At 46.1% G+C, this 13,826-nt stretch overlaps 5 protein-coding genes across 5 annotated transcripts; 2 read left to right on the top strand and 3 right to left on the bottom strand.

Moving 5' to 3' along the window:
* Positions 1-2,670: 2,670 nt before the first annotated feature.
* AOL_s00079g33 (uncharacterized protein) lies at positions 2,671-5,403 on the top strand (the record flags this gene model as incomplete). Its single annotated transcript, XM_011123908.1, has 1 exon — positions 2,671-5,403. The coding sequence occupies one exon, from the start codon at positions 2,671-2,673 to the stop codon at positions 5,401-5,403; it is 2,733 nt and encodes a 910-aa protein (XP_011122210.1).
* Positions 5,404-6,256: 853 nt separating this feature from the next.
* Positions 6,257-6,855, bottom strand: AOL_s00079g34 (uncharacterized protein; the record flags this gene model as incomplete). Its single annotated transcript, XM_011123909.1, has 5 exons — positions 6,257-6,284; positions 6,343-6,384; positions 6,458-6,539; positions 6,620-6,687; positions 6,752-6,855. 5 exons carry the CDS (start codon positions 6,853-6,855, stop codon positions 6,257-6,259), a joined length of 324 nt encoding a protein of 107 aa, XP_011122211.1.
* A 552-nt stretch (positions 6,856-7,407) lies between these two features.
* Positions 7,408-9,132, bottom strand: AOL_s00079g35 (uncharacterized protein; the record flags this gene model as incomplete). The annotated part of the gene is made up of 9 exons (XM_011123910.1): positions 7,408-7,597; positions 7,663-7,928; positions 7,987-8,044; positions 8,106-8,426; positions 8,487-8,570; positions 8,637-8,646; positions 8,717-8,799; positions 8,870-9,027; positions 9,082-9,132. 9 exons carry the CDS (start codon positions 9,130-9,132, stop codon positions 7,408-7,410), a joined length of 1,221 nt encoding a protein of 406 aa, XP_011122212.1.
* Positions 9,133-9,902: 770 nt separating this feature from the next.
* AOL_s00079g36 (uncharacterized protein) lies at positions 9,903-10,548 on the top strand (the record flags this gene model as incomplete). Its single annotated transcript, XM_011123911.1, has 3 exons — positions 9,903-10,049; positions 10,188-10,385; positions 10,453-10,548. 3 exons carry the CDS (start codon positions 9,903-9,905, stop codon positions 10,546-10,548), a joined length of 441 nt encoding a protein of 146 aa, XP_011122213.1.
* Positions 10,549-11,018: 470 nt separating this feature from the next.
* Positions 11,019-13,486, bottom strand: AOL_s00079g37 (uncharacterized protein; the record flags this gene model as incomplete). Its single annotated transcript, XM_011123912.1, has 6 exons — positions 11,019-11,083; positions 11,143-12,101; positions 12,182-12,610; positions 12,664-13,113; positions 13,202-13,383; positions 13,451-13,486. 6 exons carry the CDS (start codon positions 13,484-13,486, stop codon positions 11,019-11,021), a joined length of 2,121 nt encoding a protein of 706 aa, XP_011122214.1.
* Positions 13,487-13,826: the final 340 nt, after the last annotated feature.

Genomic DNA, 13,826 nt, shown 5'->3' on the forward strand with positions numbered 1-13,826 from the left:
GAAGAGAGAGAGAGAGAGAGAGAGAGAGAGGGAGTGGTGTGTGTGAGGTGAGGGAAAATTTGAGAAACAAGCGTCTCATCAATTTGGATCCAAGTTTGGCTGGGGTATCCATGCCTCAAACGGCCTGCAGGGGTACGGCGGCCGAGCGGAGGCGGCTTCCACAGCCCACTTCTTTTTGGAGAAAGGCTGTCTCGAATGTGAAGCAAAAATAAAAATAAAAATAAAAATAAAAATAAAAATAAAAATAAAATGGGAGGTAAAAATAAAATACAAATAAAATATGGAATTCATTCGGGTTGTTCCTGCATGACGAGACCGTTTCCAAAGGAGGATGTATTGTATGTATGTACATGTTTATTTGGCTTGATAGATTTAGTCTTCAATTAATTATGCTCCGTCTGCTCATGAAGCAAAAGTTATAATAATAATAATAATAATAATAATAATAATAATAATAATAATAAAGGGGGGGAGAGGCTATTAATATATTACCAGCATACTACGGAAGACGGTTCGTTCTGTCCAGACAGACAGACAAAGACAGACAGACAGACAGACAGACGGATGCAATGTCGTAGTAGTAAACTGACGAGAGATGTGCAGGGGCAGTTTGGCGAATTCGAGGCTGCAGCGCCCCCTTTTTTTGCACCCTCAGCATGCATGCATACACAGTGCATCGTGCATACATACATACATACATAGCACAGTAGTATTCTGTCAGTCAGTAAGTAAGTACTTACATACTATGTAAAGCACACAGCCCGTGTCTGTAATTTCCCGGTGGTGGAAAAGTCACCCACCCTTCCTTCGATTAATTAAAATTGCGCTCCCAGAAGGATGGCAATTTAGTGTGGTTCCCCTTGGTCTCGGTCCTGTTCCTGGCAAGTCTTCCCATGCTGGCTTGCTCACTCTAACAACAGAAGCTTAGTGTCCTCTCTTTGATATCCATTTCTGGGACATTTGCTTTGTTAATAACATTAGTCGTACTATTCATTTTGGAAAAAAGAAAAAAGAAAAAAAAAAAGGTGGGAAAAGGGTTCTTTTCGATAGTACGGAGTACTTACCTGCATACATTCCTCCCTCTCTCTCTCTCTCTCCTTCTCTCTCTCTTCTCGCCTCGCCTCCTTATGTACCCGCCATTTCCCTCCTTACTCTGATATCGCGATCTTCTTCCATAGACCGTAGGTAATCGGTGTTGGTCAGTTCTTTATTGTAAGGTAAGCCGAAGTCCCTTCTTGTTCAAAGCAGCTTGTGCCCCCCTTGCGTATGTTCGACCTCCTTTGGTATACCGGATCGTTATCACTTTCTTTTGGCTTCGACATTCTTAAGACCATGGGCGATTACGACGACCGCTTTGACGATTCGACTTCCAACAACACACAGTTTTTCCTGGGAACAATATCGGTTAGTTAAAAGGGATGGAAGGAACAATAAGTGTATACATATACTAGTCTTGATACATACCTGACTCGGTTCTGTGTATAAGATGATATATCAAGGAAAGTAGGAGGGAGAGAAAAGAAGGAAAAGAAGAGAAGGAGACATCGAATACCCATTCCGATATTTCTATACCAACATCATATCATTCATCATCGACATCAAAATCAACATCATCGACACCAACTAGTATCAATACCAATACCAATACCAATACCAATATCAATATCAATATCAATATCAAACTGGATATCGATATTCTATAACTATAACTATACCAACATCAACATGAACATCGACCACCACGGCGCCGGTTCCGTTCTCTGGGTTTGATGTCACCTCGCACCCGATATCCGTGATATCATGCATCTACAATACCGCCGGATGGTCCAACCGCTCTGCCAATTGATATGACTGACTGAATGAATAAATAAATCAATGAATGAACTGAAGCTTACTTGACTTTTTGACCCCCCCTCGAAATAGATCTCGGCTGGGAAATCCATCCTCCCTGCTCCAATTCGATCCAACGGACCCCCTCCCGTTTTCTCACTGTCTATGAACATATCCATCGTCGCTCTTTTATAGAATCCCTAGATTCTAACTTTATATTCATCGTCATTCATTCATTTGTCTATTTTATTGGCAATCAATCAGCTTTATTTTATTTTATTTCATTCTGGTGAAGACTGTTGTCCTTCACCGTCCACTCATTTGAAATCCCATCCAAGTCAAAAGTCGGTACTGTACTTCTTCTAGATCTCTTTCAACACTGCCCACTCATCTCCATCTTACCTCCCACATAACCATCACCACCCCTCCTTGTCTGGCAATCGCAATCGCAATCGTAATCGAAGTCGTTCATGTCGCTAACACCCGGTCGGTCCAGTTTGAATACCATACCTTAGATACTCTCATTCTTCTGATAACCAAGGTTCTGGTATGTAAAACCGTCATTCTCCAAGGTCGCTCGTAAGGGGGGGGGGCCATATCTCTAACCGGTTTCTCCTGCAGTTGATATCGGAACTATCTTGATTCTACTCATTAATCTTTGTACCCGACCAATCCTGAGTTTCATGTCCTAACCTATTCCAAAGATTCAAAACGAGTAAGTTCCTGTTCATCTTCCTGTTCCTGGCTCAATCGGTCAAATTCCTTTGCCTATTCGAGCATGTCATCACGACAGGGGCATGCTGACCTAGCTATTCTTCCTACAGCCTCTCCTAAATCAAGATGAAGCCACCCAGTACCACGTTCCTAGTCTGCCTCTTCCCCATTCTGGCACCCACTCTTGCCTTCGCTCATGCTCGCCCCCATCCCCACCCCCACGCACGCGCTGCAGGAGGCCATCCAAACCTGGGCGATGTTGAGAAATTGAAGTTGAAGCGCCAGCTTCCTGTCCTCAATGATACAATTATTCCTATTGAATCCGAGACAACTACCTCCACGACGTTGTCTACCACGTCACCGCCACCAACGACAACTTCCAAATCCTCAACCATCAACCTTGATGATATTCTTTCATCGATTGAGTCGGATGTCCTTGGCGGAGGAGATACTGTCTCCACGACAAGCTCTGAACCCGCTGTTACTTCCTCCGTAGAGACTACCACCACCAGTAGAGAAACATCGACAAGCAGGCCACCCACAACATCGCAACAAGACAATGGATCTTCCTCGTCGTTGTCGTCATCGTCGTCGCTTTCTTCCTCTGCCTCTGCCTCCGTTCCCTCCTCCTCCTCCTCTGCGTCTTCCTCAGCCGAACCCGAATCCGAGACGACACCGAGCACAGATCTTACTTTGCCAACCTCGATTCCAAGCGGAACAGCCACTTCTGGCGTTACCACTGGTCTTAACACGCCCAGTCTTACTGTCCAGCCCCCAATTCCCGTTGAGACTACCTCGGAAACCTCCTCGGAGGCTGATACGACAACGTCTGTTGTTTCTTCTTCGTCGACTCGCTCCCAAATTCCTATTATTGAGACTCTATCGGATATTCTTTCAACGCTCTTGAGGCCGGATCCAACCACAACATCTTCTAGCACCCAGCAGAGAACTACCAGTGAGGTGGATCCATCCGCTACATCTGCTGGTACTAGAGAAACGTCAGAAATAAGTTCGGAACAAACCTCTAGTACTCGGGAGACTACCACGACCGCCGAGCCAACTACCACTACTGCTCCGGAGTCAACCACTGAGGCGCCCTCATCTACCAAGACTGGCTTGGATGATATCCTTTCTAGTATCCTATCTGGAATCGTTTCCGATGTCACCTCATCTATTGATCTTCCTACCACTCTGCCTCCAAATGCGACAGATGTGGTCCCAACCAGTGTCCCAGATGTCACTAGCGTCATAACAGATATCCCGACTACCACTGACGATTCAACATCTGATCCCACAGATGAGCCGACAACTGAACCGACAACTGAACCCACCGGTGTACCAACCAGCGAACCGACCAGTGAACCAACCAGTGAACCAACCAGTGAACCGACCAGTGAACCGACCAGCGAGCCTCCAGTTGACACAACCACAGTGGACACTAGTACTCCTACGACGGAACCGCCAGTACAGACGACACCCCCTCCCACAGATACTAGTGTGATCCCTTCCACTGATGTCCCAACAAATTCAACCAGCGACCCGACAACCGTGATCACAGACCTCCCACAAACTACTTCTTCGACGGATCTCCCTTCCTCAGATATCACGACCACTGACGGGGTTCCTTCCACTACCGATGTACCTGTTCCGACAAGCGCTCCTGGAAACTCAACTGTGATCCCGTCAGAAACTTCAGTAACGTCCGGGGTTATAGAAACTTCCCAAAGCCTAGAACCAACTGTCACGAGTATTGACCCATCTTCCGTTGTGTCATCGATCTCTGTGACTGAAACCCCGCCTACCGTGACGTCCGAAACCCAGCTTCCCCCACCCGACCTCGATACCTCGTCTCTATGGTTTGGAACCAGCCTTGTGACTCAAGGCACTCCAACTGCATCTGATGAGAGCTCCATTGTCGCTACTCCGACTAGTCTTCCTAGTGGCGTGCCCGAAGCGATCACACCACCCGGAGGTGTTCCAGAGGAACCCGACAATTCAACTCTCATTCAGATCGGATTTACCCGCGAGTACAATTACGCGTTTGTCTCTGGTTCTCTCCAATCTGCCGCCCAGATCTGCGACTTTCTTCCGAAGGGTCTTGCTGATGGACTCGGCGTTTCAAGGGATCAGATCCGCATGCATACCCTTCAGCCTCTCCAGCCTGATGGGGTTGATTATATTGTAACCCTTGGGTTGCTTTACATCCCGCTTATTCTTGTGGATAAACTTAGGGTTGATATGCATGTCCCGCTATCTAAACTCTACAACAACAGGAACCCGACGATCAAAGCATTTATGAACACTATTGATCCCTCGATCCCGTTGTTTCCAGGTCAGGATATTGCGCTTTTGCCACCAAGCAATACCGGCGGCTCGGGAGGCGGTGGTTCGAACGATCCATCCTGGGTCAAGGATGGTGACAACATCGTGGATGGCAGCCAAGCCACCAGCACCGCGGGCACAGATCAGGTCGACGGTGCAGACCCATACAGTGCCAAGAGTAGCGTTCAAGATAAAACCACACCGAAGACGGTAACAATCGGTATTGCTTCGGTCGGCGCAGCTGCTCTTTACGGTGTCGCCATGTATTTCCTTGCTAAACGATATCGACGAAATCGTTTGAGCCATCGCCGATCCCAGTCTCTTGCAGGCGGTGGAATTGAACCACCACCGATGTCAGATATGCGATCCTCCGGGGCCCTATCGCCGATGATGAGCACTCACTTCTTCAACAATGGCAGAACCACCCCCACCACTCCCGTCGGAAGCGACAAGCGCGGCAGCAAGGGCAGCAAGACCAGCGCGCGAGGTCAGATTTCAGCCCCAATGATGTCGGAAAATTCGTTGGGCTGGGACTGAAATGATTGTATTTCACGACCGCAACGTCACTAGCCAAACCAGCGTTTGTTCAACCTTAATCTCTCCGTTATGACGACCCGGCGAAGTTCTTTCCTAATCCATAGAATCTGGTTTTCTCAATCTACTTGTTCCCGGTAGCGAGTGACACCGATTTTGTTCTGTATTTCCTTTGTGATCCTTTTTAATCTTCTCTGTTTCTATTTATTCTCCTTTTTTTTTTTTTTTTTTTTTCCCTCACTTTTTTCTTTTTTTTCAGTTCTCTCTCTCACTTTTTTTCATTTCTTTCTCCTGGCAATGTACTTCATACCCTTATACATTTCGTCGAGTAGCGTCAGCTTCGGAGCCCGTTGTTCCTTATTAATACATTTTCTTTGTTGTCTTCTTGCATTGTCCTTATTTATTAATGTCTCTTCAGCTCCTTTCGGTGATACCGTGGAAGTCAGTATGAGCGACAGCCTGTGCAGTGCAAAACTATCGGTCTCAGGCAGATACTTTTGTGTGATTTTGTTGAGCAAGCGGGAATATAAAAAAAACTGGAGCCTGTGGAGCCTGAGGATGGTGTTCAAAGGAAAGGAGGCAATGGAGGGGAGAGTTGTAAGATAGTTGGAATGAAAAGGATATTTTCCCTTGCAATGAAAGATCTCTTGAAATTACGTTGAATATCTAATATAACTTCCACGTGGGGGAAACAACCTCGTCCTCACCGAGTTAAGATTCGTGGTTACATACATCCAGAGGCCGCAATGTTGATTCCGAGGAGACCATTGAATTCTCCCATTGAGCATTTTATTTTCCTTGTTTTCCCAAGATTTACATACAATATATGTTGGACACATGAAGTAAGGAAACGTATCTATTTGATTCCCAAAAGCTCGACATCGCTGTGAGGGGATATATTAGCATCGCGGAGAGATAGAACTCTGCTCTGGTTGGACTTACAAGATCAAAGTCGCGTTTGGTGGGATAACCCTGCCAGCACCACTATATATATAATATAGATATGTTAAACCATAAACTATTCGGCGCTTGTTTTGAAAGATAGCAGATAACCTACCGAGCACCGTACCCGTAATCGGGAGTGATGGTCAAGGTTGCTTTCTCTCCAACCCTCATGGTAGGAACGGCCTCATCCCAACCTATGGATATTTAATTGACAATCAACATCAATAATCAGAAACGGGGGGGGGAGGAAATACGAATGCGATATAATTCATACCTTTGATGACTCGGCCAACTCCAATAGCGGTCTCGAATGGAGAGCCACGGTCAACAGAAGAGTCGAACCTTGGGGGAAGCATCTTATTAGCCCGGATATGAAACACGGCTGATCTTACGAAGGGCAATTTACTTGGTTCCATCTGTGAGTTTTCCAGTGTAATGCATGATGACTGTCTGGCCTGGTTGTGGCTGTGCGCCAGTTCCTTCCGTGGTAGTGACCTTAGTAACACCCATTGCTCTGCTTGATGTATGAAATCTTCGAGACAGCTGGAGCGAGGCTCTCGAGAATTGTCTGAGGGCCGTCAGTTTGAAGGATTTAAAAATGTAATTTGGGGTTTTGTCGGGGGTGGTGAAGTTAACCGATGAATTGTAGGAGGTTTGAGAAAACAAATCGAAAGAATCCGAAAAAAACTAAGAATCTACCGATGTTTTATAGCCCGTCGAATAGGTGCCTTCTAAGCTAACACGAGTTCAATTCCCGAAAACCCCGCCGTTGACGTGGGGCAGGATCATACCCCGCGAGCTAAGAACCCCTGGAAGTTCCGGATTTGGCTAACCATACGAGCGTAGTATATTTGCTTTCGACTTGTTGTCGACGTCAAACTTTCAGTTATATATATATCAGTAGGTACATATACGAACATTAATATTGGAAACAATCCCGTGCCAAAGGTTTTAAATTTGGCCTAGAGCTAATGCCCGGGTTAATAATCTACCTAGGTATTCATAGGATATGTATCGAATTATGGCTCTCTACGTCTCTCTATATTTCTATTGTTATTGATATCATGCCTCTGTGAGATCAATCCCCACCGTCTTTAATGCATCTACTGCCCAGATCGGATACTCCGCTGTATCATATTTGTAAATCTTGCCAAAAAACTCCTTGACGAAACTTGGATAAGCATCTGCAATGATGGCCTGACGCGCATTTCGCATCAAGTCTAGTAGATAGTAGACATTATGCATTGTGAGGCTAACGATGCTGTTAGTACCATAGTATTCCCGACTGGAAACGGGTTCAAAGATAGGAGGGCTTACATATGGGCTCCCGCTGTTTCCTTGCCTGTCAGGTGGTGTATATATGCCTTGGTCACACCTAGTCCTCCATTTTCTTTTGAACGGCAGCACGGGCAATCACAATCTTCGTCGACAGGTGAAAAGTCTGCCGCATATGAAGCGTGCCTCAAATTCAAGGTACCCCTCGAGGTAACTGCATTTCCAAAGCGAGCGGTTCTGGTCGGCCATACGCAATCAAACATATCGGCGCCCAAAGCAACCGAAACGACCAAGTCTTCCGGGTAACCCTATATAATTGTCAGTTAAGGCGATTCGACGGCCAATTAGCATGGTATACATGCATACCACTCCCATTACATATCTGGGTTTCATATCAGGCAGCATTTCTGTACATGTTCTCACGCTGGATGCTCGGGGTTAGTATTTCAGTTCCACATAAGATATATCAAGTTGGAATCACTTACACAGCGCAGTACTTGGCCTTTTCTTCTCCGCCACTTAGACCACCGATAGCAATACCAGGAGTGTCCCTTTTGACCATCTCCTTTACGCATTCTCTTCGCAGCTCAAGGTCAAGACCACCTTGTATGATACAAAAGAGGTTCTGTTTTTCTGGATACTTGTGTGCCTCGATACATCTGTCTAGCCACCTCACAGATCTGTGCATTGCTTCTACTATTCGCTCCTTGTCGGGGGACGTTGTTGCAATTACATCATCCAACTGCATCATGATATCCGACCCGATGCTGTTCTGTAGCGACATCGAGTGCTCCGGAGTGAGAAGCCTAGGGAGATATCAGTATAATGACAAAACTGCCCGCCAAAGACGGTTTTCTGAGCCTTACATGGGACTGCCATCGTGTGGGCTTAAGAATCTTACTCCTTCCTCGGTTATTTTGGCCAGTTTCAACAGCGATACCATTTGGAATCTGCCACGATTCCATCAGTACCAGATAACTATTTTGGTTCTTTATGGCGATAGAAAATTGACCAACCCACCGCTATCTGGCATTGTGTGTCAATGGGTCAGTGCCTCGGCAATAGGTTATCATGAGGTATCTATATTTGCCCATACCTGTCAAAATATTGTGATTCCAGGATTGTAGGCGATGAGCCCCACCGACGGCATCGAGAGTAGCCTGTCCTGGCTTGAGGCCCCTACGAAATTATGATACGACTACTTAGGACATCATATATTTTAAGACTTTGATTGAAACGGGGAACATACAAGTGGTAGGTATTATTTAGACATAGACGACACCCGAGAGATTCTAGCTGTTCGGGAGTGAGGCCCTTTAGACTAGCCTGTGTTGCTACGGGCATAAACATTGGCAGCTCAACAGGTCCATGCGGCAGGGTCATGGTGGACGCCCGGGCTCTGGATACCTGATAACCACGTTAACAATATTATTACAATTCGATCTAAAAAAAAAGTCGTACCGAGCATTTTGCTATGAGATCGAAACTAAGGGCGGCCTTCTGTTGTGCCATTTTGAGCATCTATGTGTCACTTCTTGGTTGATGATCGGTGAGTTTTTTTGTAAAGTCTAGATCCGCTGAGGATTCGTTCCTATTCGGCCAAAGAGTTTGTTTATAATTAGTTGAGGTTACAATTAACGTTTTTGGCAGTCATGATCACGGTACAAGAGAGATGTGATAGATTCACAAGCCAGTCAGAATATTATGAGATCGGTGATATCAAAGGGACTAATATAATAGCCTCTCATCCTCTTCCTATCATTAAATTCTTTGTAGATATCATCATAAAAGGCGCGGATGCATATGCATATACAGCAGTATACAGGGCATATGGGCGGATGTAGAGATTTCGAGGGAAATAGTCGATTTCGACAAGAATGAACTTACCCGTCAAGAGAACGTTTTTTTGCGAAAGATATAAGAAAAGGCAATTGGCAAACGATGCTGGTCCTGCAGTATCCTCACCGTCATGCGTCCTGCATCATGGTCACCAGCAGGCGGTAATGTCAGGTCAATGCAAATCCTTCAGGCGGCGAGTTTGGATGTGTTGAGGTGTCGTCTCGGAATGATTACATAATCAAGAGGGCAAAGAACCCTATGGCGCTGGAAACGGCAATTTTCAATGTCAAACTCATTTTTTTCTCAACCACCACCAAAGACGCTAACCGACCAATCTTCAAGTCTCTTTTAGTCTATCTGCATCTTCATATTATCACCACCATTGCAACCACCGATACCGACACCTACACCTACCTCTCCCCTAATCCAACAATACCGCAATCATGGGTCGTGTCCGTACGAAAACCGTCAAGAAGTCCGCCAAGGTCATCATTGAGCGATACTATCCAAAACTCACCCTCGACTTCGAGACCAACAAGAGAATTTGCGATGAAATCGCAATCATTGCTTCTAAGAGATTACGAAACAAGGTTCGATACCTCCGACTGGATTATTTGGGATTGAAGTTTTCCTTGAGATACTGGAGTGGTGGCGATGGTTGATAGATATGACGGGGAATTTAAGAGACAGAGAACCAGGTGCTAACCGGGTGATGTGGGGACTTTTAGATTGCCGGCTTCACCACACATCTGATGAAGCGTATCCAGAGAGGGCCTGTCCGTGGTATCTCCTTCAAGCTGCAGGAAGAGGAACGTGAAAGGAAGGATCAATACGTTCCAGAGGTTTCGGCACTCGACTTCAGCCAGACCGACAATGGCCAGTTGGATGTTGATGCTGATACTAAGGATCTGTTGAAGACCTTGGGCGTAAGTCGGAACACTTGAGCTGGGGGCTTCTTCAAATAGCAATAACTAATGCATCTTCCTCCCTTAGTACGATGACAACTCCCGAATCAACGTCATCAGTGTCACCCAGCAACAGCAGGATAACAGGCCATTCAGAGGCAACAGGGGCCCACGCAATCACTAGATTGCTTGTTTGTTTCTTTTGTTTCCTTGGGTTTCCGCTGTCCCTATATTACGCCGAATTCGAATTTTTATTCCCACATTTCCTACCCTTCACGATCCATGATTTGAGGCAATGGGTGTTCATCAGGTTCTTCATGGGCATGTTTCTTCTTTCTTATTTCAGTGTTCATAATATATTTTTTCCTTCGTCGCCCATACACAGCCTCAACTGTATTAAAAGAACCACAATAAGAACCACCTGTTGGCTATGGGGTGGTAGAAACACCATGAAAATTCGAGGAACAGAAACAACTCTCTTCCAGTAGAGAGGCTAATCTAGATTTGGTTGGGCTAAAACAGGTCCCCAAGGACCTGATAAGATTACACCGATACATATCTTACAATAAATTCGCTATGTAGCATGGCTGAGTGCTCAGCATTGAACCGAAAAAGAGACAAAAAAAGAACAGCAAAGGCGTTTAAGTCCTTGAACTACAAGAGAATCAGGTCGCCCTGATTATTCTGAGCAAAGTTGGTTTGCGGGCGATTGACTTGTCCTAGAAACGGAAATTAGCTGCTAAATATTATAACGACCTATCTCTGAGAGTTCACCTACCATAGTTGTTTTCAATGAGATCCGATGGACTCTGCATTACCCCAGAAAACGGATTGCTATTAACTACGCCGCCTCCGATGCCCATGTTTCCTGGCGGAACCGAGGCGAAGTAATCGTCTGCAGAATCAACTGCTGCTGCGACATCGCTTTCGTGAGCAGTTTCTGCCTTCGGTTGAGGCGATGCGACTTGCCTAGATATCATCGCTTGCATCTCGGCCATTGCTTGAACAGTAGGCAGCAAGTGCTTCTGGAGAGCTGGCGAGTCCTCAAGTTTCCTGGGGCGAGCGACTCGGAACACTTGGTTCACGGGCTTGAGATAAACCGTTGCGAGCGTACCTACATTCAAGCACATTTCTTCCAAAGTTGCTGGATCAAGCTTCTCGGTTTCGGCAGAAATTGGTGGCTTCTCCCCCATTACCACGGCCCTTGCCGCCGCAGGATCCGCTGATAACAGCCGCCAATACATGTAGCCTCTATCCCGGAGATCTGGGTTATCGGTATCCTCCGTGGCCCATTTTAAGACCTTTGGGACGAGGTCCTGGCCCTTGGTTGGTCGTTGTATAAATAATTTTACCGTAGCCGTAAGCAGGGCTAACTGAACCTCGACCGGTTCGTCCGCCCAGCCATATAAGAAGTCGTCTAATAAAACATCGCTATTCTCGATTCTGTCGGCGTACTGTCCGATAACCCAGATCATCGCGGCTTTTGCTTCCGGTTCATCCAGCGAATCCAAATTTTCGCATAACGTCGAAATGATAGATTCGTATTGGTTAGGGTATTTCCGAAAGATATTCCGGATTACAACTGTAGCCTCTTGCACTATATAGGAAACTTTGGTCGAAACGAGCTCTAATAATGTCCTTATACATTCACGAGCTGCTGGCTCAATTTTTATGGCAAGTTTCCCAATAGCGCGAACGGATTTCCGGACAAAGTGAACATCAATTTCTGTGGCATATCTAGTCAGGGGGGGAGAAGGGAAAAAAGTTAGCGCGGTCAAGCTACCAGATGTGCGGTAGGAATGAAGATGGTCCCTTACTCTCTTAGTTCTGTTAATACTTCCCGGATGTTTTCCTCGTTTGCCAGCATGAATATCAATTCGAGCTTTGTCACCTTAACATATATCGGGTCATTGTATTTGCAAAAAAACACCCTGATATCGTTCCTTAGTACCTCTGGACGTCGCTGCAAGATTAGAAGAGCATTTCTTAAAGCAAGATATTGCACCTCCGGGCCCTTGGCAAGTAGTGTGACTAGCGGTGGCGAAAGCTTCCTACATAATGCTGATATCTCCTGAGGAGATGCAATGTAGTTCATTAAGTATAATATGACTCTGATGCAAGTCAAAACAACAGCACTGTTGGAATGCTGCAAGCGAGGGCATATGCGCTCCGCCATTATAGAGGCTTCTGAGGTTTCCTGTGGTACATAAGACATCAGAGCCTCTAAGATGTATGTTTGACCCCATCTAAAAGATGTTAATAAAAGGCATATGGTCCATTGGATGCTTATGGGCCTTACTCAGAGCAATCTGGCAAAATCTGGATGAACTTTCCGGCATTTGCTTTATCGATAACCAATTTGATGCCACCGCTCCCACCATCTCTTTCCCAGATATCTAACAGAGCAGCCAATGCGCTTGTAACCACGGTTGGATTGTCGTCTTGGAGTAACCCATTAAGTTTGTCAATAAGATCACTTCCTTCGACCAAGTCCCTATCGTGATCGTAGAGTTTTGCGACACAGAAAGCGGCGGTTTTACGGACGTATGGGTCTGGATCTCTAAGCCGAATCCGTAACGGTCCAACAGTAGCTTCGACGAACTGACGAACGTGTATGTATGAAAGAGTACGAAGCGCCAAGGCCCTTACTAGGGGATTGCTATCCTCAATATCGGAGAGAAGGATCGGTAGGCCTTGGAGTGCAAGCTCTGGTTTCATTCGTCCATAGTTGACGAGAAAGAGGAAACACCTGAATTATTATAGGGACACGGTGTTAGAAGCCGAAATCATGAGCCGTAATTATAAGTGGGGAGTCTGTAGATGCCTGTGTACCGTACATCTTCTTGATCTCGAGCTGCGGTATCTGCATGCATTGTACAACATCCGGGAACAGACCAGCCATATCATTATTCGACATGGTCATGTTGGCCACGATTTTCTTGAGGGCGATCTTCTTTCGAACATGGTTTTTGTCTTTCTTGTCGGAATTGAGCTCAATCCGAAGTTCAGCAACTTTGCCCTATTTTCCAGTTAGCAGAGACACAAGAGAGGCCGAAATTTGAAGTAACTATGTGATGGCCATATACCCTAGCAAAGAACTTTGCATCTCCTCCGCCACTCATTTTGGGAGTTTTAGTTTGAGATTACGCCTTCCTGCGCAGCTGATGACAGCACGCACTTGCAGTTGTCGCTATATCCTTCCTGGTCCAGGGGCTGTATGGTTTCCAGTTGCAGAGGACGCAGGCCAGCCGTAAGAGCAAGCTTCAGTCGGGATCAAGCTGCGGTGTTGGTCGCAGTCATCCTGGGAGGCCAAAAAGAACGGGAAACGAGCGCGTATGCAGGGCGTTTTATATTCTTGCTGAGAGATTGTTCGAGTGATTTGGGTAGAGGCTTGGTCGGGTTGAGGTCTTCATGATATGATTGGGAGGTGAACAAGGGGCCCAGCCAATAACGCGCACTGAT

This window comes from Orbilia oligospora (genome assembly GCF_000225545.1).
Source record: "Orbilia oligospora ATCC 24927 unplaced genomic scaffold scaffold00079, whole genome shotgun sequence".
In the NCBI taxonomy this organism is placed as follows: domain Eukaryota; kingdom Fungi; phylum Ascomycota; class Orbiliomycetes; order Orbiliales; family Orbiliaceae; genus Orbilia; species Orbilia oligospora.